The sequence below is a fragment of the Fonsecaea nubica genome (genome assembly GCF_001646965.1).
Source record: "Fonsecaea nubica strain CBS 269.64 chromosome Unknown Scaff64, whole genome shotgun sequence".
Lineage (NCBI taxonomy): Eukaryota > Fungi > Ascomycota > Eurotiomycetes > Chaetothyriales > Herpotrichiellaceae > Fonsecaea > Fonsecaea nubica.
The window spans coordinates 108,822-136,038 of record NW_019173737.1 but is presented as its reverse complement, the minus strand read 5'-3'; the positions used below and the strand labels follow the sequence as shown (position 1 = coordinate 136,038).

The 27,217-nt window shown below is 51.8% G+C and overlaps 9 protein-coding genes across 9 annotated transcripts; 4 read left to right on the top strand and 5 right to left on the bottom strand.

The window, feature by feature from the left end:
• Positions 1-366: 366 nt before the first annotated feature.
• On the top strand, positions 367-6,567 carry AYO20_08324 (hypothetical protein; the record flags this gene model as incomplete). Its single annotated transcript, XM_022646603.1, has 10 exons — positions 367-702; positions 757-838; positions 888-978; positions 1,030-1,265; positions 1,316-1,467; positions 2,965-4,402; positions 4,496-5,390; positions 5,470-5,967; positions 6,032-6,241; positions 6,303-6,567. 10 exons carry the CDS (start codon positions 367-369, stop codon positions 6,565-6,567), a joined length of 4,203 nt encoding a protein of 1,400 aa, XP_022497461.1.
• Positions 6,568-6,632: 65 nt separating this feature from the next.
• Positions 6,633-8,607, bottom strand: AYO20_08323 (hypothetical protein; the record flags this gene model as incomplete). Its single annotated transcript, XM_022646602.1, has 2 exons — positions 6,633-8,001; positions 8,054-8,607. The coding sequence occupies 2 exons, from the start codon at positions 8,605-8,607 to the stop codon at positions 6,633-6,635; spliced, it is 1,923 nt and encodes a 640-aa protein (XP_022497460.1).
• Positions 8,608-10,657: 2,050 nt separating this feature from the next.
• On the top strand, positions 10,658-12,545 carry AYO20_08322 (hypothetical protein; the record flags this gene model as incomplete). Its single annotated transcript, XM_022646601.1, has 3 exons — positions 10,658-10,730; positions 10,780-11,499; positions 11,560-12,545. The coding sequence occupies 3 exons, from the start codon at positions 10,658-10,660 to the stop codon at positions 12,543-12,545; spliced, it is 1,779 nt and encodes a 592-aa protein (XP_022497459.1).
• A 999-nt stretch (positions 12,546-13,544) lies between these two features.
• Positions 13,545-14,297, bottom strand: AYO20_08321 (hypothetical protein; the record flags this gene model as incomplete). Its single annotated transcript, XM_022646600.1, has 1 exon — positions 13,545-14,297. One exon carries the CDS (start codon positions 14,295-14,297, stop codon positions 13,545-13,547), a length of 753 nt encoding a protein of 250 aa, XP_022497458.1.
• A 1,057-nt stretch (positions 14,298-15,354) lies between these two features.
• AYO20_08320 (hypothetical protein) lies at positions 15,355-17,174 on the top strand (the record flags this gene model as incomplete). The annotated part of the gene is made up of 5 exons (XM_022646599.1): positions 15,355-15,929; positions 16,021-16,458; positions 16,528-16,802; positions 16,896-17,104; positions 17,172-17,174. 5 exons carry the CDS (start codon positions 15,355-15,357, stop codon positions 17,172-17,174), a joined length of 1,500 nt encoding a protein of 499 aa, XP_022497457.1.
• Positions 17,175-17,924: 750 nt separating this feature from the next.
• On the bottom strand, positions 17,925-18,923 carry AYO20_08319 (hypothetical protein; the record flags this gene model as incomplete). Its single annotated transcript, XM_022646598.1, has 1 exon — positions 17,925-18,923. The coding sequence occupies one exon, from the start codon at positions 18,921-18,923 to the stop codon at positions 17,925-17,927; it is 999 nt and encodes a 332-aa protein (XP_022497456.1).
• Positions 18,924-19,423: 500 nt separating this feature from the next.
• Positions 19,424-21,058, bottom strand: AYO20_08318 (hypothetical protein; the record flags this gene model as incomplete). The annotated part of the gene is made up of 1 exon (XM_022646597.1): positions 19,424-21,058. One exon carries the CDS (start codon positions 21,056-21,058, stop codon positions 19,424-19,426), a length of 1,635 nt encoding a protein of 544 aa, XP_022497455.1.
• A 1,080-nt stretch (positions 21,059-22,138) lies between these two features.
• AYO20_08317 (hypothetical protein) lies at positions 22,139-24,010 on the bottom strand (the record flags this gene model as incomplete). Its single annotated transcript, XM_022646596.1, has 2 exons — positions 22,139-23,727; positions 23,794-24,010. The coding sequence occupies 2 exons, from the start codon at positions 24,008-24,010 to the stop codon at positions 22,139-22,141; spliced, it is 1,806 nt and encodes a 601-aa protein (XP_022497454.1).
• An 828-nt stretch (positions 24,011-24,838) lies between these two features.
• On the top strand, positions 24,839-26,314 carry AYO20_08316 (hypothetical protein; the record flags this gene model as incomplete). Its single annotated transcript, XM_022646595.1, has 1 exon — positions 24,839-26,314. One exon carries the CDS (start codon positions 24,839-24,841, stop codon positions 26,312-26,314), a length of 1,476 nt encoding a protein of 491 aa, XP_022497453.1.
• Positions 26,315-27,217: the final 903 nt, after the last annotated feature.

The following is a 27,217-nucleotide window of genomic DNA, read 5'->3' as shown; positions in this document are numbered from 1 at the left end:
ATTTTATTTGAACGTTACCAACCTGGACTGACAGTCGTCCGCCGTACACCTGCGTATCAACGTCAGCCACGTCAGTTCTGCACGTGTGACTGGTCTAGGATAGGCTTGTGGTGCGTCATACAATTGGTGATCAATCTATCAGGTGCTCTACCGGTTAGCCTCTAGCCATGAAGCAGCTAGTTAGTGTCTGCTGAGGTAGGAGTGCCAGAACTCTGAAATGACTTCATCAATCTCCATTCTCCCGTGGACTTCCCCCTAGGTTTGCCAACAGCCGTTTGTTCCCGCGGCATGGCAACCACGACACCTGAAAAGTTGCGGGTAGTGACTTGTGAGAGCACTGAAAAGTTAACCAACGGCCTTAGCACCATGGGCGAGAGTCATTTGGAAGCTGATATGTATTTCCTGAAACGCGAAACGCTGTATGAGGCGGAAAAGCCTTACGGCATGCGATATTATGCTGACGGAGTTCCTCAATCAAACATACGTCGCGAGAAGCACAAAATTACCCTGAATGACATCCGCAAGCTTGAGGAGCCGCCGTCGGTGGGCGTGCAAGGCTTTAGCGTCATGCCATTGGAGTCCAGAATGACCTATGAAGACTTCAATGACTACAATAAGATTAAATCTGTCTATCACGAAGACCTCATCTCGGCCTTGAAGAAGAAATTGGGTGCAAAGCATGTCTTTGTCATGGACAACGCGGTATATTTATGCTAGTCGCGACAGACCTCAGACCGAGTCTCATCAAGGAAGTAGGTTCGCCGTCGCGAAGCGCACTTTCCGGTCTCTCAAGGAAGAAATTATGATTGGGATCAACCCACAGCTATGTGTCACATTGGTGCGAACTCTTGATCTCTAGAGCCTCAGAAGTGACTAACAGGACTTAGACTTCACACACGATGAAGCTGTTCGCATGTTGACAACTCTCTACGGCAAGCACGCACCTGAAATTCTGACTTCCCGTTGGCAGGTCATTAAGTGCGTTGACGCGCCTGGATAACTCAGCCATAGCTAACAACGCCTGCTTAGTGTGTGGAAGCCTCTGCGTGGTCCAGTACGAGACTGGCCTTTGGGAATTGTTGATTCTAGAACTGTTGATTTCGAAAACGACACCATCCCTTCGGATGTTGTCTTTCCAACATGGGTTACGGAGAACATGCAAGTCATGTATAGTCCAAGCTATCGATGGTACTACTTGTCCGACCAGATGCCAAACGAGGCTACCATATTCAAGAGTGCTGATTCTGATGCGTCACAACCGAGTGGTATGTCTTCGCATGGTCGATCCATGACGAAAACAACTGATCTGTGACAGCATGCCCCCATGCAGGATTCAACAGCCCTAACACCCAAGCTGGGGATCCGGCTCGAGAAAGTATTGACTGCCGCGCATTTGTGCTCTATGCAGATCTAAAAGAGTATCCTCAGCAAGTGGGAAAGCTCTTTGAAGGTATCCACGGTCACATGGTATGACTTTTATCAGTTTACTGTCTAGGATAGAAGCTCGAGCACGTCGACGAGAAGGAAGTTTGCTCTTGCACTTTGAACACTCTGCACCTATGCTATACGATGTTATGATTGATTCAACGATTTTGGCCTGATCTAGTATGCTTGCAACACATGCCAAACCCCTGGAGGGCTTTCAGTTTGTTGTCACTGTTATGAAAATCGTTGCCGAGCTTGTCACAATATCCCCTTTTGCTCACAGTCCACTACGACAAAGCTATGTTTCCATAGCTTTGTCGGCCGCCTTCCTCTCTTTCACCACATGTGGGCCGCGAGTGGTGTTCCCATCCATGACCACAATCTCCCCTTTTGCGAATCCATGATCGGTGTGAATCTCTTCGGCAACGGGTTGGCTCGTCTTCTTGGGCCAGTGAGCCTTCCAAGGTTGAGTCTTTTCGACTTTTAGGGAAGGCATTGCAGCGCTATTGTTTCCTTTAGTCAAGGTTCATTCTCGAGGCCAAGACGGTTGACCATACGTACAGTTTGTTTCCTTCAGAATCGATCAAGCAACTGTGCTTAGGCTCTCTGCTTTGTATAACAAACCTGACTGGCGGTGATTGATATCACTGTTGGTAGTATGACGAAGGTACGGCGGTGGATGAAAACATGGACACTGTCTTTATGTCCTTTGCCTTTTGCGGCCCAAGCACACCCCTCAGGGCGTCATGCGCCCTGCGTCAACGTGTTCTCTTGCAACTAGCTCTTAACGACAGGGGTTCCGTGGATTCATGACACAGGAAACACGCCTCCATGCTCATTTCTACCAACCAAAAGCTCAATCACCAAACTGGTGTATTGTGATCACCAGACACACTAGATAACAACCATTCAAAACCTCTGCGTCTTTTCAGATTTACACAGTGGCTGCTTGCAGGGCCAGGGTCGATCCCTGCTGAGACGACGCCTGTACCCTTGATGCGTGGCAAGCAAGCCCCAACCCTCAGCGTGTTTGGGTAGACCAAGAACTTGCTGCCGGGCTTCTGAGCTGGTGCAAGAACTTGAGGCCTATCAGTGCCTGCATGTTGCGTTTAAGAATATATATTCATTTCGCAGTGCTACAATAGATCGGATTTCCACAGTCTTGAGATTGGGCGAAGGAAGGGCTGCACGGTTCGTTTCAAAATTCACGTTGGATCCCGAAGTTAGCACGAGTGATTGTCCTCCTCGAAGTGACTGGCACTCTTGTGTTACTTGGGCGTCACGGGCGTTCACCACACTATGCCTTCCAGACGTAATTTTATCCCTGCCTGCCTACCTGCCCACCTGCCTACCTGCCCACCTGCCCACCTGCCCACCTGCCCACCTGCCTGACCTCGTTGTTACGTGTCACCACAACGCCTCTACATTCAAAAATCCTACCAAGTCACCGGACCTCTCACCACCAAGCTGCAGAAGAAAACGAGCCGAGTCGTGCCGCTATTGTTATAGAATGTGGCTGAGCTCTCTCTTGTCGCACAGACTCTTTCCGCGACTTCCGTCACATTTGACCCCCTCGAGTTCATGGCGACTTTTGATACCCAAGTCGGCAGCAGATTGGCAATATCAGAGGCTCTTTCCAATCCAAATCCAAACGTGGATTTGGTCCTGATACCTGGAGTTGGCACCGCGGCTGTCCGGGAATGGGGAATCTGTCAGCCATCATGGCTCTCGATGTTAGAGCGAGAACACACCCGCCTCAGAATTCTCGAGTTCCAGTACCAAATTCCACTTGATGACCACTTCTCCTGGCAATTCTTCCTCGATCAAGGCGCCAATCTTCTCCGCGAACTCTCTCAGCTTCGGAGTGCCACCGATGCACAAAAGCGCCCGTTGCTTCTTATGTGCCACGGTCTTGGAGGATTCATCCTCAAACAGGCAATATCTATTGCAAACTTCCAGTATCCGAGATATGATCTCCTGCTCAATGTCATAGTTGGCATGGTGTTCCTTGGCACGCCGCATAGTTCACCAGGAGACGACACTCTCTGGGAGCAATGTTTATGGATTTTGAGAGCGGCCAACCCGGGGATGTCGAACAAGCAGGCGCTACTCCAGAAGAAAAATGACACATCCCTGTTGACTAACTTAGGAGCTCGGTTTCAAGATGTCAATACCAATTTAGACATTTTGTCGGTGTATGAAGAGAGGAAGACTATTATCCCCCGGACTTTCACAAGCAAGAAACTGATTCTTGTTGACTTGGAATTGGCGAGGATCGGCACACTGCGAGAGCAATGCTTCGGCTTACCTCTGTCACATCTCGATCTATGCAGTCTGAAGAATGAATACGGTGAGCCCAACGTGCATATTATCAACTGGATGCGAACTGTTTTGAGATACTCTATCAGCAATGTAGAGGATCGGATGCGATCATATCGATCACGAGCTCCATCTGACCACAGATCCGACAGTGGCGGCTCGAATGAGGCCGCCGAGTACGTCCTCAGCCGGAACGAAGGAAGCGCAGAGGCTGGAAACACTGGAGAGGGCCAATATGGATCCACGACACTTGATCTGGAGGTGATTCCCATGGTGGAGGCTTTTGCTCCGTCAAGAAGGCAGGCGGTATTGCCATGCAGATCCCTGGGTGGCTACCCGCGGAATACAGAGTTCACGGGCAGGGTTCGAGAATTGGAATTGCTTGACAGCGTATTGCTTCCTTCTCAAGACCGTCTGGTATCTTCCGAATCTCAAGCATCAAGACATGTTACTCTCTGCGGTATGGCCGGTCTTGGAAAGACAGAACTCGCTTTAGAGTTTGCACATTCCCGTCAAGAACGATTTGATGCTGTTTTCTGGATCCATGCTGACACCGTGGACAAGCTAGAGCGTGATTTTGCCGATATCGCCGTCAATCTGGGGCTTGAAGATGATAAAGAACCTCGGGATCTCGTGGTCAACAGGGAGACAGCAAAAGGTTGGCTGTCAAAACCCACGAAGCTCTTAGATCAAACACACGATACTGTCGGCTAGACGGAGGCCTCTTGGTTGATTGTATTGGACAATGCAGACAACCCGGACGTCATCAGTGAATACACACACATATTCGGGTCTGGATCGTGGTTGATCACCAGCCGACATCCACTGGCGAAAACATCGTTTTCTCGTGATACTACAGTCCTGGACGTGGAACCACTGGACGATCACACAGGTGCCCAGCTTCTCCAGAGATTGACCGGCGCAAACGACGACGACCATCTCTCGTTGATGGTATCACAACGACTTGGCGGACTTCCACTGGCTATTGCTCAGATGGCTGGCGTCATTCGCCGCCAGTATATGCTTCTCAAAGATTTCCTAGAAGTCTATGACGACGACACGAGGAATCCGATGGACTCCCCAACGGGGTCGCTGAAGTCGTTGAACGTCCTAGAGCTTGAGCTGGAGCAAAGACCGGCGAGAGCCAGAGGCTCAATCGCGTCCATCTGGGCTATTGACGCGCTGACGCCGTCCTCGCGGAGTTTACTCGAGGCGATGATCTTTCTGGACCCAGATTGCATACAAGACTACTTGATGAAAGACCGCTGTGCTCAAGTAATCACGGATGCATCTTTTCCGAGGCGTCTAAAGGGGTTCTTCACGGCCCGTGCTGCCTTGATGAACAGCTCCTTATTAAAGACGGTTAATGACGATACTGGCGTGAGGATTCACAGGGTCCTTCAGGACGCCGTCAGAGTGAACTCGAGACGCAAATTGGACGTAATTTTTGCAGACACGGTGGCTGTCTTGTGCGAAGCGTGGCCTTCTGCTGCCATGCACAAGATCCACGACGTCGAGAGGTGGCCACGATGCAAAGAAATCTACCAGCACGTCAGCTATCTTCGAGCCGGGTACAAGGAGCAGTTGCTTGAAGGCAAGAATCTATCGAAGTTTCAATACGCGAAGCTGTTGTATGAAGCTGGATGGTGAGTCAAATATTGATGATGCGTTGGGGCGTTTTCCGACCCTATTTTTCGGAGTTTTGACTTACCACTGGACTACTAGGTATCAACACGCAAAAGGAAACTCTTATGCTATTCGCGACATGCTTGACGAATCATGGAAAATTTGCCAGACTTGCGAACAAAGCCAGCAGAGTCGAAACCTACTCGCGGACATCCATTACACAATGGGTGCCATAGCTAGCGAGACCAACGATCCGGAATTGTGCATGAAACACACAAGGGCTCTCCTGGATATGAGAACTCAAATTGCCGAGAAGACCGCGATCAGAGATGTACGCCTAGCCATTGCCTACAACGAAAATGGAATAGCAAGAATGATGTCTCGCGACTTTGACGGAGCCGAGAAGTGCTTTGAAAGCGCGATTGACGTGTACAGCTCGCTCCCGGACTTCCGAAAGGACATGAACACCGTGTCACACACAAACCGAGGTTTGGCTGCTTGGCTGAAAGGTGACTTCACCCGTGCAATCAAGATATTCGAGGATGCAATTCGAGACCGGGAAGAGCTTTTCGGGTTTCTGGATAAAGAGAATTTCCGGTGAGCTAATCTACCTCCCTGCGTGAACCCTTTATCGCGTGATGTAATGTTAATATTTCAACAGTTGTGGGCGCTTGTGGTATGGTCTGGGCAACGTGAGATGGAGCCTCGGAGAATTTCAGCAGAGCTGGGAATGCCATCAAAATGCTTTCAAGCAAGCTCAGGCTACCGTGGGCGTTCGACATCATCGCTTCGCCGACATTTGCCATCGAATTGCACAGCATTTGCTCCGCCACAGCAACCTCAACCGTGATGAAGATCGAGCCTTATCGAAGTGGGTGCTTTTGCGACAACTACCACCAAGTTCGACCTGTTTGAAGCTGACTCTAGCCCAGAACACATCTCGAGCAAGCTCGTGAGGTTATCGACCAAGCTTTGGGGATCTGGGGCACGCACCAAGCTACCTATAGACCTGAATTGGCGCGCTCCTCCTTCCTCAAGGCCAAAATCCTTCATCGCGCCGGTGCGGTAGACGATGCTTCAGCGCTTTTCAAATATGCAGCCAAATCATGGAGGGAACTCTCCGGAGGTGCCAACAAACCGGGTCGGGACTTGACAGAAGAAGATTTCGATGAACTTGTCACATTCTGGTCCAAGTGATATTTCAATGTGAGAGTAGAGCGTTCGAGATGAGGAAGGCCGGGTCAAGGAACAGGGGACCAAGGTTAGAACATCTCTGAGCCAACCCGAACTGCACACGGCCGGCCGGAAGCGTCGAGTACAGCTGTTGCTGCATTAATCAGATCAAGATCTTTTCCGGGTACTCCCAGCAGGTTCACGCAAACGGGAAGTTGTTCTTGACGTTCGGTGATGCGGGATTCAAACGGGATTTGTGCTATTGGAATGACAAGATCTGGGCATCCCAATATAGGAGACAGGAAAAGGGGATCGAATCCGCTTTGTACGGTGGGTGGGTTAGGGGGATGATCCCGGTAGTTTGGTACCCCTTCCGAGATGGGCATCACCAAAATTGAGTTCTTTTCCGGACCTCCCATGACTTCGTTGAGAAACCATGACTTGTAGACCTCCAACCGACGCAGACCCTCTTGGTGTTGCTCTTTCGTGACTCCTCTGCCCAGGTTCCATCGCCATTTCACGAAAGAATTGACGTAGGGTTCCTTGCCGCACTTCTTCACATACCGGTCGCGAAATGAAGCCTGGCTGTGATAGAACTCGTGATAGAAGGTCTGGACAATAACATTGCTGAGATAGGCTTCGAGATCCTGGCCCTCGCAACCTTCTGGGGGTGAATCTAGCCATTTCTGCCTTATCGAGACTCGGTCCAGCGTGCCATTGATCGAAGTCCTGAGGTCATTAACAAAGGACTCAAGATGTTCCAAATGCTGTTCGTTATCCTTCGGCAAGTAGTCTTGCGGATACAGGATGCAAGCGGGCCTGGTTGTAACTCCAGCGCCTGTCGTTGATTCGAGATGGCACCACAGCGAAGCCACTGAAGCAAACTTGGTTGGGTCTCGAGACAAGATGACTGGAGTATCAAATTGCAGAAAAGTCGGCCACATTCCTCCAAGGTCCACAAGGTCATGTGTTGGACGATATTGAAAACATCCATTGGCTGCGGCGGGACGTCTTCCACTTCCCGAAGTATCTTCTGCTATGGTAAGATCGAGCCAGTCGTAAGCAGCAATCGCAGCAGCACTTCCACTGCTGCTCCCAGCCGGAGATTGGTAGCCGTCAGCTCTTGGGTTGAACGGAGCATGGTAATCAATGGCCTCGGTCGGCTCTTCTCTTGATATCATTGAGCTGATCTTGGTCGTTCCTAGTACTTGTGCACCAGCGTCAACGAGTCTCTTCACGCATACTGCTGTAGAAGTCGAGGGTGTATTGATGTCGTAAAACGCTCTGTTGCATAGTGTCGTTGTCAATCCATTCATGTCGAACATGTCCTTGACTGCAATGCGCATCCCATCTAAAGGTCCTTTAGAGTGCCTTGCTGCACGCGAGGGTGTCGCGATGCTCAAAGTCTGATACTGCGCACCAGAGATCCTCAACGGGATATACACGGTGTCGTCAACCCTGCTCTTTAGTCAGCAAAGAGTACGATGGGAGTAGTCATGGCTAACAATACTTCTTTGCCTCAGGTGGCTCTACCGCAACCATAAAGGCGCCCTGAATATCGTCATATAGCCTGGACACTTGCCACAACGAACCATCTTCAATAAGGTACGGTCCTGGAACCGGGAGGGTCATTTGATGTGACCACCGCTCCAGTGAGAGAATTTTGCTGCCGTAAGACCTGACGAGATCGTGTTCACTATGGGCGTTTCCTCTTGGGTCGCCAGGCCCATCTAGCAGAAGGATATTGGCCAAGAACTCGGGCTGCAAGACGTCATCATTTTGCAAGACGTAGTCGACGTACGACTGTTGGCCGTCCTTCGAGGGAAACTCGGGAAATTGTCGCGGCAAGATTGTCAATAAGGCCTTGGTTGGCCACCCTATACTGTCGGGACACTTTTCACCATAGAGATTAGCAACATCCGCCAGCACAGATATCAAAGACCCTCGGCTCACCTTCAATCGATGACTTGCAACATATTTGAGGTCTTGAAGCTCAAACAACAACAAGTGGCCGACCCGGTGAAGGTTATTTGTTCTACGCGCAGCCTGCACAGAGCGCGTCATGGTAGGCAGATGTTGAGCCGAAGATTGAATGTCTCGAAACGAGGGGTGGTAGCAACGGAGCAGGTTGTTCATTTGGCATTAGTAGTAGAGCTTACCCCATTTCCCAAATTTCGGTAAAGTTCGGTGCGCATTTGGCAGGAACGATGTGTTTGCTGGCGAGGGGTGATGCTGTTAGGTGCAACCGCAGGCCTCGACGCTCAGAGCGCCAGGCCGGAAACTGTCCGACCGGTATCACCATGACTGACAGACGGCTTGTGCGTTGTAATGAAGCTGTTTTACAAATATTCATGTTCCAAAGTGGAATTTGACTTTGAAAGGCAAGGCAGCCGGATCGAGAATCTAATAATTACTGGTGTAATAATTAAGACCCACGCACGTCACGCGTCAATCTCGATACCACCACTCCACCTGTTTTACAATTGTCCAACCATCAGGCTCATCATTTCAAAGATGGCCTCAAATCAAGAAGAAAGACTCCAGCAAAACTAGACGGGCCTGTCAAGATCACGAATATTCTTCTATTCGAACCGCGTACGACATCGACCGTAAAACCCTCTGCCGCAGACTCGAGGGTGGGCTGCTTTCACGCGCCTTTGCTCGTGAACCATCCTGACGACGACCCACGCCAATCACAGCGGGACGCACAACCATTGAAGAGGAGGGAGTCAAGACGACTGCGGAGCGTCACACTCGGTTGCGTGCGACGCTCCTCGAAAAGAAACATGTCCAGGAGAATGAAGAGATCTAGTGAGAGCCAGCAGGAAATTCACCTACGAGCAGCGGTATATTCGGAGGTATAGGTAAAGCCCCGCGTCCCAGGATCTAAAAGTGACACATAAGCGTGCTTTCCCACCGCCGGCGTATCGCGGCGCATCGCTGTGGGAACTTCGCGACTTCCTTTTAGGGTATGAAGTATACTTCGGCGCCGTGGAGGAGTACGACGAGAGTAGGCGAGTCGCAATCGCCGCGTCCTATCGACGCGACGAAGCTCTACGGTAGTAGAGTCATCTCCCTGCGTGGCCTCTGGTGTGGTCACATTTTGAGAGAGCCCTACGGGCTATGGTCCAGGACACCGCAAACCACATGGCAGACTCATCTCTCAAGCTAAGACGGCTACAACAAGGGACTCTCTCGGTGCAGGGACTATTCTTAGCGGTCGAGGTCGAGGAACAGAAGGCCTAGGTCCTTGTGAATTATCTACAGCCGGAGCTACGCTTCGTAGCCCTACATGAGCTACCTAAGTCGCGTACGCGCGCGCCGGTTCAGGGGTTTGAGCAGCGGCTCGCCGAGGTAGGGCAAAAGGTAGAAGAGCAAAAGACGAAGAGTGCTACTCCGGTGCGAGGAGCTAACAAGTCGCGTACGAAAGGTACGCGCAAGAAGAATACAGGCGATAGGGTATGCTACCGGTGCGGTAAAGAAGGAACTGTACCCTAGTAAAAAAAAGGCGTGATATTAAGTGCAGAAGGCTTACGCCTAGGCTCGAAGTGAGTTCTACATGCGGCTCCTGGCAATACGTAGTGCCTGAAAGGTTACTGAGGAGTTGGATACAAGTTCGGGGCGATATGCGCCCCATATATCGCCGACCGTCCACCATCACTACAACATGCGGCGAACGAGCGAAAGCCAGCTACAAGTTGGGACAGAACGACAAGGAAATAAGCTACATTGTTGCGGAAGATGTGGGTACAACCGTGACGGAAGGACGCCCCTTAAGGGAACGCCCATCCATTCAAGATACTGCATCATAACTCGAGCATACGTCTCGCGTACTCCTCCCGCGCCAGAAGCCGTACTGGGTCGCCCTCAGGCTGAGCAAGGCGAACTGGTCGCTCAAAACGAGCCGCAGCACACTGACCAAGTTGCCTTGTGCGACAGGCTAGCCTTGTTTTCTCTGTCCTTTAGACCCTCCAAAAGAACCCTGAACGTGAGTTACACAACGTTGAACTGCGCACAATCGTTGACTGCTACATTTTCTTTTCTTAAAAAAAAAAAGGAAAAAAAGAAGGAAAAAAGCACATTGTGTAAATCGCTTGTCGTGACTACAAATGCCATGGCTACACTGGCACCGCCAGCCTTACCGTCAATAACTCGCACAAGACCAGAGCTGCAATCGAAGAAAACGAGTCAGCTGTACCTGTCCGCTTGTTGAAGCCCGAGGCTAACCTTTGACAGTCTCACCAGAAGATTATGCACGTCTTGTCGAGTCCCATTCTAAGCGCTCTGCGGCAGAAACTGTCTATCCTGGAACCAACTTCGCCAACCTCGCAGCGTATTTGCTGGGGCCATATGAGAGGCACAACGCTGCGAGCTCTCAGGAGAACGTGTCTGCCAATGAACCCATGGTTGACACGAGCTATGTTACCCTATACTGCTTTGGCGACAATGATTCGACTCATCACTTCAATCTATCGACACAGCTCACAAACCTCAACCTGGACGCACAGACTGATATCAAAGGGCGATTGCTCTTTATACGCGGCAACGTCGCTCCCGAGTGGCTGGCTGTCATAGGTGCTAAATTTAGCCTGGAGCCGGAGTTCTTCCAGAGACATCTTGATTTCAGACATGCCATCAGACGACCCGACTACTTCTTGTTACCTACAATGCCCTCCGGGGCCAGCCAGATGACGCGATTCCGGCTCAACACGATCGGCTATGTTATGCAGCATCACAGAACCGGCCGCGGGCTCGACCAGGCCGATTTGGACATGGTCAGACATCGTGCTGAAGACTCTTGGGCTGAGTATGCGGAAAGACTCGCCCGCGGCCGTGAAGGCGAGAGCAGGTCCGGGGACTCGATCGTGCGAGAATTTTCCATCCATGACCACGATCACTTTAGTCTCGAGCAGGACATTTCGGTGCACATAACGTTCGCGGATGACAAATGGCTTGGTGAGAACATTGTGCAGAGTCTCCTCGGGTTTGCCACATGCTAACGCTATACATCAGCAGTGGTATGGCTCGATGTAGGTCAAGCCCTGACTCTAGGTCCTGGCGAACCATGGAGCCCACAGCTATTCGGCGTCGACCCCCTTGAAATAAGCCTCCATCCTACCATTCAGCAACGTGATGGTGTGGCCTTGGACGGGAAGTCATACATCAACAAAACGGCAAAATCTGAAGAAGGTGATACCAATCATTCTCGGATTGTCCAGACAGCCTCGTTGTTGCACCTCGAGTATGACCGCCGTTTGGAAGCCGATACCGTATCCAATCGTCCTGTATTCGCGTTGATTGATATCCTTCGTCTCTGCGCCAACTCCGAGGTTCAACTTCTCAACATGATAGAGGCGAAAATTAGCATAGAGCTAAGTCCGGCTCGGTCACAGGCTCAGAACGAACCCACAGTGTCAAACCTCCTATACCACAAGCGAGTATTACGTCGTCATATGCAACGACTACTCGAAAACAAAAGCTTTATCGAGACTCAAGCCAGCATGGCCCAACATGATTCCTTGAAACCCTGTCTTTCCAGCGGTTCCAAGTCAAAGCTAGACACGATATTACATGATTTTGATTATCTACTCGAGAAAGCCAAGGATCTCGCGAACGAATGTGATCGTGGCATGGGTATCATGATGAACAAGGCAAGCATCAAAGAAGCCCAGAAGGCAATTGTGCAGGCTGAACGAATCACCAAGCTCACCAAACTTGCATTTGTCTTTGTGCCATTGTCTTTCACTTGTTCATTCTTCGGAATGAACTTCTCGCAATTTTCTGCGGACAGCGACCTTAGTCTCTGGATTTGGGCCACTCTTTCCGCTCCCATCCTTATCCTCTCAATGATTTTCATGAATTGGGATGTGGCGTGGGAGATTCGGAGATGGCTCACACGGGCTGATCGAGCAAGCCAGCCCATCGGCACTTGGTTGACTGAACGGAGCTCGCGGTTCTATGCACACTCGATTGATCGCAGGAAACTTCCCCCGGAAGTATGAGTAAGGCAAGGGAGGACGGTCTGAACAGGCTGAGGATGAGCCAAATGAGACCGGGCTCGAGTAGAATCCATGGATGACGCCTAGACTACCTCTTTCTTTTGAATCGATTGACTCAGCTGGGGGTGGCGTCCGTGACTTTGAGGGCGAGGGTTTCATTGTCAGAGGCAGCAGTGTCAGGGATGTCAACTTCCCAAACGTTGTCCAGCACAGTCGGATTTTTTTGGAGAAATACATCATTATGTGTAGCTTATATACACAGACATGGCATCTCTATTACCCCCCTTGGCTAGCTCTCGGGCGACTGTCTGCGGCAGCCATTGCGATAAGGCTGGCATAATTCTCATAGTCGCCCTCTTGCTACTAACACACCTCACCGATCCTGTCAATGGAAGCGTGCGATGCAGAAGCCTTGGTGTCCATGGCTGGCACTTCCTCCAAAAACCTAAGTCGCTCTGGAAGAAAAAAAAAGTCCTTGGGGGATGAAAGGGTCGCTTGCTGTTTTCACTTTTGTTGTCTTCGTCACATTCCTTCTGCCGTCTTTGACCCGTCCTAAGCCTCGGCCATGTCGTTTACTGTGGGCTCTGGCAACGGATGCCATCCATACCTGTCGGGATTCAGGAGCTGCCGGCAGCAACGCAGACACTCTGACGATGACCTCGCGCGGTATCTTCGTGATCGGATATACCAAGGGGGTGGAGACGCTCTGTACGCCGGCCTGAGGTACATAAGGGATCCGCGGCGTGCTAGCAGCAACTTTCAGCTTGTTGCTCCATAAAGACGAGAACCTCTTATCCGGAGCAAAAGCAGCGCCCACATCTGGGCCGCCTAAACCGAAGGCGGATTTCCCGGCAACAATTTATATACAATGTCAGGTATTTTTGGCGCCTTTGAATAGGGTACACAAGGCAGCATTATTGCGGAGAATATGCTGAATGGAACAGACGCTGAGTGATGTCTAATGTCTATGTTGTAAGTGGACTGTCTTCGCACACTAGGTATTCACTGTTGGCCCAACGCACAGATGAGTCCAAATGCCCGAGACTCAATCTCTCCCGCGAATATCTTCAGCTGCTGGACAATGCTCTGAGTTATCACCCGGTGTTTGGCAAACGGGGCCGCCATGGTTTCGGCCAACTCGACCAGGATGACCCATCTCTCCGGCGTTTCTGCAGATTGAAAGCTGGCTTTCTCGTATGACTTGGTCGAGCTTCCTGACTGTGAAGCATACCGGTCGTATTGGAGGAGGTGAATGGCCAGGAGACTCTGGTGCTGGCTCGACAGGCTCGGCCAGACGGTTTCTGCGATCCAACCACCCAGCTCATCCCTCTGTCCCTGCGACGCGGGAGGCTGGAAGGTGATGAGCACTACCGTGGCGCCCGATCCTGATGTAGAGGACTGGCCAAACTCGGGCCGCGAACAAGACTGGCCGACGCGACACACCAGACGGTTCATGGACGCCATCAAGGGCATGTTTCGCTGGGTGCCGGGCGTGGGGTTGTTCAGCGCGTCCATGTACGCGGGCGAGGTGAAGACGTCCACCGAGGTGACCTCGTAGCAGACCAGGTACTGCGATTTGGCATCCTCAACCGAGTAGTAGCGACGAGCTCGTCGAAAGCCCGGGATGGCGAGACGCTCCGGGAGGTGCTCATAGGTCCACCATTCGTTGAGATCTTCTTCGTCGATGGACTTGTCTTGGACCTCTCCCCAGATGACCATCATCCCTCTCTCCCGAGGCAAGATTGCGGCTGGCATGGTACGAGGTGGTTCTGGGAGTGCTCGAAACAAGGCAGTTCAGATAGCACACAGTGTCCGGATGTAGGTCGAGTGGTTTGTGTTCAGCCACTGGGACGAGTGCTGTTGAGAATGCTTAGGTTCTTTCCGCGTTGTCCCGACACCTTTCGTATCCGAGTCTACATGGCAGGGGAGAAGGAAGATGAAGCGATGTCCGTGTTATTAAGAATCCCGGTTGACCAGCTGAATCTTATGCCGGGAGTGCTTACCTCGTAGTTTGGGAGAACACATCATTTGGAGAAGGAGGATCCATTTGCCCCAGTCGTGGTTAAGGCGACCGACATATTCTGAGAACACAGAGAGCACGGGTTGGAGTGAGGTCTCGGTATTCGGCAGTGGTCAAGGTCGGTAGTGGGAGGGGATTTCTTCGCATCATTTGGGTGATCCGTCTTCTGTATGGGGATTGGCGCAGGGAGCCAGCGAGCCAGATAATATCAGGTCCTGGTCCTTGACTCAACGTGGAGGGGTAGACCACTAGCGTCTTGGCACACATTTCGCAGAGAGAATAGCTGTCAGACACACAACCCTCCCTGTCTCTCTCTCCCCCATTTACCGAGTACCAGAATCCCACTAGACCAAGGTCTACGAGGTACCACTCATTCCACCCCCCCTGTCGGTCCAGCAACATCTCGCACACTCTCCGCTCCGCCTCCTCCACACTCCAGACCGCGCATCCCCAATCCAGTACCGAGTACCCTCTGTACGTGCGGACACGCCACTCCATTGGAGAATTCCTCTCCCCTGCATCGTCTCTACCGACTACCGACTGCCGCTCTCTCATCCGCCATGGACTGGGGATGCATGGACTACCGGTACCATCCCCCGCGTCTCCAGACTTTTGATGAGAATAGTCAGACTACTTGCCTACCGCCTCCACCGCATCCAAGTTCAGTATTTATAGCTGCTGGTCCTATCCGTCAAGTGGTGATCATAATGCGCATGCTTCTTGCAACCTGCCGAGTTTCTTGAGCATCCCTCGCCCATCGTCGCAAGACCCCGTCGAGCTCAGGATACCACCATGGCATACCAAACCAAAGAGAACTCCATCCATCTGGAGGAGGCCGCGGGCAACACGGACCTAAAGGCCACCATCGCCGTCGACAGCCGCCACAATGACGAGGCCATGACGGTGCTGGCCAGCTACAGCGGTCCGCAAACATGGACCGACAAAGAAGAGGAACAGGTCAGGAGGAAGATCGACCGCCGCCTCCTCCCTATCCTCGTCATCTGCTATGGTCTGCAATATTACGACAAGGCCATGATCTCGCAGGCAGCGTTGTTTGGCCTTCGCACCGATCTCGAGCTCACCGTCGCCAATCGTTTCTCCTTTGCCTCGTCCATCTTCTACTTGGGCTTTATCGCCGGCGCCTACCCGGCTATTGTCATGGCTCAGCGCTTCCCCATCGAGAAAGTAGCCGCGAGTATCATCTTGGCCTGGGGCATCTGTCTGATCTGCACGCCGGCATGTCACAATTGGCAGGGACTCTTCGCGCAGAGGTTCTTCCTCGGGTTTATCGAGGCAGGAGTCAGTCCGATGTTCATGCTGGTTGTGGGCCAGTTCTACAAGAAGAACGAGCAAGCTCTGCGCATGGGGTGAGTGTATTTCTCAGTCTCTCTTTTGTGTTCTTTTCACCCTTCTAAATCTCAGCGCTCCATCGAACGCAGGCTGACTCTGGGGCGATAGTGTATGGTACTGTGCGTGTGGCTACGTATCCATTTTCTCGCCTTTGATCAACTACGGATTCGGGCACGTCAAAGGATCTCTGTCCCCCTGGCGCTACATGTACCTCTTTGCCGGCTCCATCACCATCCTGTGGTCCGTGATCGTCTACTTCTACCTGCCCCCTGATCCCATCCGTGCGAAAGGATTCACCGAGCGCGAGCATTTCATCGCGGTGAGTCGACTGCAGTCGAACAATTCAGGCGTCCGCAACACGCACTTTAAAAAAGAACAAATGATCGAATTGATGTTTGACCTTAAATTTTGGGTCATGTTCATGATGACCCTGTTGGCTATGTTTGCCAATGCACCCGTGTCGACGTTCACGCCTCTGATCATCTCCGGATTCGGGTTCAACACGCTCAACTCTCTGCTGTTGGTTGTTCCTGTTGGTTTTTTCACGTAAGTTGTGCTCTGCCAGCGGTGACCATGATGATGAAAATAACCAAACGCTGACCTGTGTATATCAAGTGGTACCGCCGAATTAATCATCCCCTACCTCGCCTACAAGTATCCCAACATCCGGACATATCTCGTCGCGATATCTGAACTGATCACCATCCTCGCCGCCGCCCTGCTCTGGGCTCTTCCTAGAAGCGCCATTGGGGGGTTGATGTTCGGCGTGGTCATCCTGCCCTGCTTTGCCGCCGGATACGTGATTCAATTAGGCCTCCAAATCGCCAATACTGCGGGGTATACAAAGCGCTCGTTGGCCTCGTCGGGCATTTTCGTTGCCTATTGCATTGGTAAGAGTCTCTTATAAGCAAAAAACGATGGCGAGACGCACGGTACTCGCTGGTCGGAGCGGAATGGAATGCTGACGGTGGTTTCTATGGCAGGTAACTTTGTCGCGCCCCTCACGTTCAGAACGCAGGACGCGCCCGTCTACGCCCCCGGACTAGCCACCGTGGTCGCCACCTCGATCGGCGTGGTGTTCTTGTCCATGTTCTACCGATTCCTCTGCGTTAGGGACAATAAGAGGCGAGATGCCACAGGCACACTCGAGGCGTTCGACCATGCTTACGAGGACGACTTGACTGATAAAAAAGTAAGTTCTCCTTTCTTCTTCCCTGTACGACCAACGAGCTTGTATGCGTTGCATGCATGCGTGCAAGTAGGCGTCGGTTCCGCTGCGAGTTGAAGATATGGATCAAAAGCTAATCTGACATGTTTTCTTTCATGCAGAATCCGCAGTTTCGCTATACCTTGTAGGTATATGAGATGGGCTGGGAATGCTGGATAATCTGACCTTCCTCCGTTAGGAGTGAGGGGAGGGAGAGGAGGGCAAGGAGATTGTATTGCATTCTAAATTGTTCGTGATGGCCATTGGCTGGTAGGCTTATGTAGCTCCGTATCAGCGTATGGTCTCTCTAGCAGGCAGCAGACTCACTCTTCTTGTGGCTCTTCTCTCGGCGCTGAATCTCTCACACGCCATACCCGATATCAAGTATCCAGTCGAGTATCGACTCGAGTTCTTCTGGGTATATAGCTACAGCTCGAACGTCACCATCCCTACCTACCTACCTACCTACCTACCTACCTAGTATGGTCGAAATAGAGGAACCACTGCCGAAAATATGAAAATATGGTATCAGACCTCGATGCGAGTCTTGGATGGGAACTTCAGGAGTCTCAATTCTTGTAGCAGTGGTGGGCTGCGTATCAGAATGAGCCGAGGAACATATATATACCTTTTGTAAAACGACAAGTCTGGGTGGCAAAAGGGAGGTTCTTGATTCGGTGTATATTCCGTAGACCTTTGTGTAGTTGGTTACATGGTAGTTGATTCCGACGGTGACCTTTCCACCCACCTACCAACCCTCCTCCCATCTGATGCAGTAGCATATCAGCCCTCCCTATACCCCTCCCTACACCCTACATATGAGTTTGCCCATGGTCTGGTTCGACTCCAACACCTCATGCGCCTTTTGGATCTCGTCCATGTCAAAAACCCTTTCGATGAAGATTTTGAACCGGCCGTCCACAAGCCTAGGCAGCGCGTGCTCGACCAGCAAATCCCGCAGTTTCTTTTGGTACGGTTCGTCGCGACTCCGGAGACTGCTCCCCTCGAACCTCAATCTCTTGCCGAGAAAAGCACTGATGTCGACGTCGCCCTTGACGACGGTCCCGCTCAGCCAGCCCAAGTTCACAATGTGGGCATCCCTTGCCGCCGCTTTCAGGTTCTGCCTGAAATAGTCGGCCCCCACAAAGTCCACGATCAGGTCTGCCCCCTTTCCCTCCGTGTAGGCAAGTAACGCGTCCGCCCAGTCGCCTTCTCTATAATTGAACCCCTCGGTCGCGCCGATAGACTTGCAGAATTGAATTTTGGCTGGCGTACTCGCGGTGACATAGACAGCCGACGCTCCGGCGGCCTTTGAGAGTTGGATTCCGGCAATACTGACGCCGCTCGCCCCAGCATGCCACAAGACGCTCTGGCCTTCCTGATAGTCACCGACCAGATAGAGCGCTTGGATGGCGGTGATCCAGGTCTCAGGCACCCCGGCAGCCTGTTCCCAGCTGAGTTCTTTGGGTTTGTGAATGAGCATCGACGTGCTAACGGCGATGTACTCGGCGTATGCGCCACCATAAGCCAAACCAAAGACCTCATCTCCGACATGGAAGTCTAGAGTGGAAGAGGGAGATCCAAAGGATTCAATGATGCCTGAGAACTCAACGCCCATGGTCTTGGGGGCTTGTGGCGGGACCGGGTACTTGCCCTCCCGCTGCAAGAGGTCCATGCGGTTGAGCCCAAATGCTTTAATTTTCACCAAGGCCTGATTCTGCGCGGGCTTGGGCATGGGTGTCTCGGAATTGATGAACAAGGCCGAAACAGGTCCTGTCTCGCCCCTGATGTCGACTGCACGCATGGTGGCCATGAGTGAAGGTTGCCTCGAGGAACCTACTTTCGGTTTGCCAAAGTCTTGCTTAGATCTGAAGTGATGAGTGATGCAGGGTTTGGCGATAGAGTATCGACAGTTCGACTTGTTGGGTATTTCGGTAATCTTTTGATGTCGGCAAGTTGCCGACTTTTCTCCCTGTGTCGATGGTCAGAGTCAATAGCCAGAGCCAGGCTGCTGTGGGTCGGGATCCTGGCCGGATTACACATTAGGGAGCTCGGTAGAGCATGATCTCGGCTCTCCACAAGGTAATAGTCTTTCGAATTCACTCCTATTGAGATAGAAGCATGGTTCCGGCCTGGTGTGCAGACAGAGACGGCTGCCGGTTAATATCCGCTTCGGCACTCGGTAGTCGGGGCCGCGGTGGGACTTCCGAGTCTGGTATTGATAAGTCATGCCGAGCACGACAAGCGACACATGAGGTGCTTGAGCGCTAATCCTTCCTCGGCGTCGTCAGTCCAACCAGAAAGTCACTGGTACTGAAATATTTGGTCCACAAAAACATCTCCGAAGTCGAAGTTGACGAAACCATCTGCAATGAGATTCCCAGGCAAAAAGAGAGAACTGCTGTCCATCCCTTCGTTGAGACCACCCATAAGGTTCGAAGTACTCCGGCGACCGTCGGGACCTGCGAGAGATTCGGCTGTAATGTTTTCATCATTGGTCGCGCCGGAATTGCCCAACCCGTCTGCTGCTGGGTGGGCGGGATGGGTGGAATACTGGCCAGGTAGAGTTCCGCCAGAGAGCTCCGCGCGTTTGAGGTTGCCGAGGACCAGGGCAGAGCTTGGAACCGTTGCGGACAGCTCCTGCAAGACTGTCCTGACAATTTCCAGGTTGTCATCAAACCCTTCTGCTTGGCCGGGAAATGTAGCGCGAGCGCGGATTTGTACCACTCCGGCTAGGTAACAAAACCAAGCGTTGATCGGTGCCAGATAAACAAGGTCGTTTCTGCATTGAATTTCTTCGAAAACACGGATTAGATGTGACGCGGTCTGGATGCACTCTTCGAAGGTAGCCCTGGCCGAGCTGGAGACTGGCTCCACCTTCATCAGAGACAATTGGTAGATCAATAAGCAGCCGTAGTATAAAATGTGCAACTCAGAAACCACTCGACGATATGGCCTCGAGTCTGTGTGCTGCAGAGTCAAGTCTGCCGGCAACTCGCAGACCCAGGTCTCAAAGGCTTGTCCAATAGGCACGATATCTCGGTAGCTCAAGTTGGGATTGTATCGTCCGTCAGCGAGTTGACCAAAAATCATGCAAAGCTTGGTTCTCTCGATGAAGATGTTATTGTCTGGATGTTCGTTGGGAAAGTCGCGTTGCGACAGCGGTTGAACGTCGGTGTCATGCATATGAATCATCAAGGGCCGCCCGTAACAGAAGGACACTAACTTGTCCTGATTCTGGAGCAACGTCAGCATCGAGTGCGCACTTGGGGAGGCCATTCCTACAAAGAGATGCCACCACATCCTTCGACGGGTTCCAGCATCTTGGTTGCCGCTGTAGGTTGCTTCTTTGTGAAGACCCATGTGGATTGCATAGCGCGATGCCACCCCTAGCCAATGCCACAGGCTGTCTAGGCAGATGACTGTTGGTTCGGTCATGCTTCGACTTGTCATGAGACAGAGCGCTTTGAGAACCACCAATTTATTTCGTTCATGCTCGGCAGCCAGCAGCATCTTTGCCTTCAGGTAGTGCTTCTTAGCCGCACTCAGCTGGCTTATTCCTCCTCGTCGGTGACCATAAGCACTTGCAAGCATGCAGACAGTGTGCACCAGCAGAGGCGACTGAAAACGCCCAAAGTCTGTTCGGTCGATGAGGGGTTGGTGGGGATGAATGTGTTCAAAGTAAGCATCAGTCAGTGCGGCCACCATCATGTGTGAGGGCAAGGTTACTGCGCCAGTGGCCATCAAAGCCTTCGAGTAGAACTTGGCCGTCTCTGCTTCGGTCTCGTCGTCAACCTGGAGCGCGCTGGGATTCTGGAGCATCATGCTCTCCTCTCCCAGATAGCCCACCGATCCCGGTGATGCAGATGGTTGCAGCTCTGCGCGCTCTATAGCCTCCGTCGACTGCGTGCTAGTGGCAGTCTCCCGGCGGGACCGCATGTTGCGTTGACGAACTCCCACACGAGGCCTATTGATTGTTCCATCTGCTCAGAATGGTCGACCTCATTTCATGCACATATGTAAAGTCAAACCCACCTGCACACGATGTTTGCCCTTTGACAGCTCTGACATGTCCCATCGGTGCGGTCTTGCAAGTCACATTTCACCTGATCCGGTCAAGTCAATCTCGTCTGTCGCCCGATCTGGGGGGAGGTACTCTTACTTTGCGCGCGTGACATTGCATGCATACCTTGGTATTGCGAGTTCGGTGGCCTTCCATAGTCGTTGAGCCAGACATGACGAGCTGCCACTGAATGTGCACATCTGTACAAGGAAGGTTGGGATGATGAGACTCGAGAGGTTGTAAGTTGTCAGCCGACGATAGACATATATTACATACTGTATGTACACCTGAAGATGATGCTGGCTCCAGCTGAGGCTACAACTGAGGTGCAAGTGAACATAATACGGCAGGTTCTCCGACTCTTAAAGAGCCGCTGATGAGCCGAGGTGAGTAAAGCGGCGAAAGGCTAAACTAAAAGGGGATGATGAGCGACAGGGACGAAATGTTTCGTTCAACACTATCATGCGTTTGTAGTTTGATCGCGGCGGAATCTGTATGGAGGATACATCTGCTGGTGCTTTGTTGGACTGCCAAAGTTGGCCAACTCATCATTCAATTTCTGGCACGAATGATCTATCTAACAGGTGTCCCTAATTGACCAGCAGCGCCGCCAGCGTCATCTACATACTCATAGAAAGAGTGCAAGGGTACTTGAACCCCTCTAGCTTTCCATGCATTCGATAGACCCAATGTGGCGGTTCACCCTAGCTCCCCACACCGCGTCACGGCGTATGGCTGTACCAGATCCTAGCCGAATTTACTATCGACCATCATCTCAACTTGATTATCATGAGCTTCCTGGTTCAAATCGGTAGATATTGCTTTTTGAGCATGTGTGTCGGCCTCCTGGACTCTGCGTGGTGCCTTCATAACTGAGGGGCGGAATTGACACCATTATTTTTTCAGTGCTAAAATAGGGAGGTTGTGTCGACGAATCGAAGCAGATAAAGGACCATTCAAGACCCGCCAATACCTAGGACATCCAAGATTTTCTCAAAATCCGGAGTGCCAAAGCCACTTGCAACGTCCCATCCTTTAGAAGCGCTGAAACCGGGCCCATCGCAGCCTACACTGCTGCCATTGACAACATCAGTGAATGCCGCGAAGCCTTTGTCGTAGAGCCAAGGATTGAGCCAGCCCATAGGTGGTTTCCCTGCTGCAGCGAGGGCGTCATTCACCAACGAGAAGATGCTGGCCACGGTTGGGGCAGAGCAGCTCGTGCCATCGACACTTCGGATGGTTTCGCCTAGAAAGATGAGATACTTGTACCCCTGAGCCGCCACATCAGGGTACGCGCGACCCGACCGATTGTACAACCCTTTGAACTTGTCGCCAATGGTATCGAGGTATCGCTCCACGGATGTGTTTTGCCATTTCGGTCGAGTAAAGTAATTGCTGAAACCAGATCCAGAGGCAAACGAATTCTGGGTGTCGAAGGCGACAACTTCGGGATAGTTCATAGTTCCGCCGACACTGGTAACGTACGGACAAGAGGCTGGGAAAACAGGAACGAATGTAGTTCGATTCAGCCCGTCATTGGTGATACAACTGGAGTTATCACCTACACCAGAGTCCCCGGAGCTGAAGAACAGCGAGATCCCCTGAGCGCCCAGGGCCGCGAACTGATTGCACACGGTCTTAGCGTAGCTTTGCGGTACAGTCTGTTCATGGTCACCATAGGAGGTGGAAATCACTTTGGGAATGGTGTTGATATCTTGGTCGCGCAGGAAGAGAAGCCAAGTCAGGTAGGGCTCATTCGTATTAGTTTGGACAAAGTCATCGGGCAGAAAGGGGGGTTCGCCGCCGGTAGAGTACAAGGTGACAGGCGTGGGATAGACAATACCAAGCATCGTCTGCAGGTCAAGGTTGCCTTCTAAACCTGCTTTTGATGTGCCATTGTCAACAGGTCCACCATTCACCGAGACCTGGGTGATAGCGTGGGCGGAGTCGACAGCATCAGGACGGAAGTTTCGCAAAAAGGTCTGAGCATCCGATCGGTTCGACACTTGGCCCAGATAATTGGTGAAGCCGACTGAATTATTGTGGGCAGCCTGAGGCTTGTAATTGACGGTGTTGTACAGGGTCCTCAGGCATTTAGGTGTCATACCACCAAAGTTGCAGGAGCTTTTGATGGTTGTAGCATTGGCGGCGGCTGTGACTTGGGAAATGTCAATGTCCGTGGGAACATCAATCAGTGTGCTGGATTTGGGGTTGGCTCGAAGGAACGCAGTGGTGGGCTGAATAGTGGTCACATGGTCATGAAGCGAGCGTGGGAGAGACCAGCTCGTGGTTCGAATGAGTCTGGTACCGTCTTGGTGTTGGTAGATGGAGTACCTGGTGTCAAGTAGTTCTTCAGCTTTGTTGACAGGGAGAATGACCGTGACCCAATCTCGAACCGAGTTGACTTGACAGTGAGACGGGTCAATGCCATTGTCAGCCAGCCAGTCTTGAACTAGGTGGTACGTCTCATCAGACGGCCTAAGAAGGTCGTGAACTTCTTGTTGGGACAGATGTTGGCCGTAGCGTTCGTGGGATGGGTTGGAGACTGGAGTGTGGTTAGATTAAAGACTGCAGACCAGCTCTCAGATGCCTGTCTAAAACACGGGCTTACCCTGATGGAGGTGCTGCTCGAGGAGATCAAAATTATTTGGCTGTAAGCCGATGTTGAGGGTCAAGAGATGGAGAGGATGAGGGACGCCGACATGAGACCACGCGGGAGGGACGTTATTGGATTCCTTGACATTGTAATCGGAGCGCAGATGTATTGGTGAAGCACTGACCCATGACAGTGCAGCGGAAGCAGCCAAGAGGATGGAATTGGTGAACATAGCGAGTGTAAAGGGCAGAAATTACCAAGCACCTAGTTGGCAGGGCAAACAGAAGGCAAAGAAGAAGCGAGCGAAGTAACAAGTGGAGAAGGGGGGAGGAAAGAGGAGGAGAGGGAGAGAGGAGGGAGGGAAAGAAGGAGACAGCGAGGTGGATGAACGCAGTTGTATTAATTATTATTATGTGCTCAATGATTTTTGTAGGTACTTGAGTGAATGTTGAGGAAAGTGCAGATGATGAGGATTTGAAAAGCCAGAGGAAGGTGCAATGGCATGACCAGGGGTATTTAGGCATGTACGTGGTACCTGCATCTATCCACCCTGTAACCAGGACACATTATAGGTAGTGAACACCCTTCAAGTCAAGTAGATACCTACCTAGGCGCTTAGGTACCTATTGGTAGCTACCTAGCTACTCGTAGGTCCTCGTGCTTGTAGCCACCCAGATTGCCGTGGTTGCCGATATGCAAGACACAGAAAAATGCAGCGGCCCAGTCATTATTGGCTGCGCTCCTTCCCGACTTCATCTCCGAACCAGCTGTTGTGTGACGGGAACTACGTCACTGGGAGCGGCAATGACGATCAGCCCACCGACTCCGACTACGCCAAGTCGCTAAACTCTTAGTTTTGGTGGCTTAGCATACTTTAGCATCAACTGGCCTCTTGGCATATTCAAGACACATTCACGTGCCAACTCTGACGCTTGAACCGAGGCCCCTTGCAATCAAGTGTCAAACATTCCTTGGCCTATCGAAATCCAACGCAGATCAAGCCTCATCTCCTTTCTCTTATCAAAGCATCAAGGGAGAGTGAGCAACGCCGAGGACCACAATGCACCGCAAGAAATATGTTCATCTCAATACACTCGAGCCCATCAAACCCCTTCTTCGCGCCTATACCCTGGGCTATCTCACCGTCACGACGCCCCGGCTCTTTGCCTTCTTGAGAACCCTTCGACGCAGCCATCTGCAATCTCGAGAGATCCTGTCCATCCTACAGAAGATCCTCGTCACATCCACCCAGATCAATCGGTTCCCTACTGCAGCTGCTGTCATTGTGGGCGGAGCAACTGCGCTCCCGCACTTAATTCAGGCATGTATCGACTATGTCCTGTCATCACAGCGCAGGGGTACTACGCGTCTCAGCAATCGTCTTGCCGCATTGATCCGCTTCCTGTGCTCCTTTTGGTCGGCATGGCTGGCATTTAGTCTGCTCAATCGGGATGAAAGCTGGGCTAGAAAGCGTGCGATATCTCGGAGCAATACGACTATCTCTACCAGTGCTCCGAGCGCATCGGCTCTACATCAACCACCCCCGCCGTCCTATCAGCCTCGCTATGCAGGCAAAACCATTGACTTTACGGCATTTGCCTTCTGCCGCGCGCTGGATGTTGCAGTGATAGCTCTTTGGACTCGAACTCGAAATCGATCGTGGCATCCGGAGCAACGCAATCCACGTCTCGCAAACTTCATCCGCGAGATTGTCGATCCCTCAGTATTCGCTGGTTCCGCTGCAATCATTATGTGGTCATGGTTCTATTCGCCCGAGCGACTCCCTCGCTCGTACAACCACTGGATCTCGAAAGCGGCCGACATCGACCCTCGTCTAATCCAAGCACTCCGCTTAGCTCGACAAGGTAATTTTGTCTATGGCGAGGATACAGGACAAGCACCGCTTCTTACAGGCCTTTGCCAGGAGCTGAACCTACCCGACGAGTTCGCCGACCCTTCAAAGACCATTCCAATTCCGTGTGAGCTGTATCATTGTGGGACAGGCAAGAGTTGCGAGATTCATGCGCTTTCTAGATTTTGGAGAGGTTGGAAATTTGCTATGGGCATATACTTGCCTCTTCAATTACTGACGATTTTGCGTTCACTGAAGCCCGAGTCCGTCCTGAAAGCTCTTCGAGCTGCAGTGAGGTCCTCGTCCTTCTTGGCTGGCTTTGTGGCATCATTCTACTATGCCGTCTGCTTGGCTCGGACTCGACTTGGTCCAAAAGTCTTTTCGTACAAGACCGTAACGCCCCAGATGTGGGATTCGGGGCTATGTGTCCTGGCAGGCTGTCTTGCATGTGGATGGTCTGTTCTTCTGGAGAAACCGAGTCGACGACAGGAAGTCGCCTTCTTTGTGGCCCCGCGAGCGTTGGCGACTGTTCTTCCTCGCGTTTACGACCGACAGTACCGGCGCAGGGAACAAGCCATTTTTGCCACGAGCATTGCTATCGTGTTTACAGCGTTGACCTCGGGCAATGAGCGGAATGTCCGAGGAGTGCTTGGAAGAATTTTGGCTCGCGTCTTGAAAGGCTGAAAGTCACGCATGCTTGTTCCTTTGCCTTGATCTTGGTCACTCGATTGATCCAATCTGGCCAAAATGCTCGGCGTCACCAGGACTCCTTGTTATGTCCCCCGCCGTATTACGTGTTTACGGTTTACTGTCTCTGCTATGTCCTTCGCACAGAAGCTTCGGTAAAAAGTTCGAGTACCATCACACAACAGATTCCATCAAAAGCGCCATATCCTGTTGGACGACATGACACCTGCAGCGTCATCGGCAAAGGGCTGCTATATTCATTTCTCCAGTTCTTCCTTTCTGAATCTACCCGACTGGGTCGTTCAGGGGCGAGAGCCTTGTAGAACTTATGTCAGCAGTTGGGATTTTGCGCGCGCATGGCCATGATCAGTACGGAGGCATAGTCCCACGCCTAAATTTCTGGAGTTCTTCGGGAATATTCATTCAGAACACCTTGCAGACTGGCAAACAAACAACAAGGAACGACAATGCACGCCACGGACAACTTCAAACCCTGCCCAAGGTTATGAAGTGTGTTGCCATTGGTATCCCGATGTTGTGTTGTCAGAAACCCTGAAAAACGTCCACTAGGCTTCGTCAGAACCTAGGAGCATTCATGGCGCTACCCCGTCACCCACTCTGACCACAGCGCGCCTGTTTGATCTACGCGGGTCTGCGAGATTGCCTCGTCGTCCTTGAATGTACGAGTCAGTGGAACTCGCGCCGGAAGATCTCATTGGCGATCCTCCTGTCAATCCTGCAGATCACTGTTTCACAAACGCCGATCTCAACGATCTCAGCGTTCACATGAACGCAACGCCAGACATCTACTAGCCTGTTGGTATCAGGACATGGCAAGGGTTGATTTATTCACACTGCTATTTGTGTATTTCAGACTACATGATAGATCAGCCTGGTGAA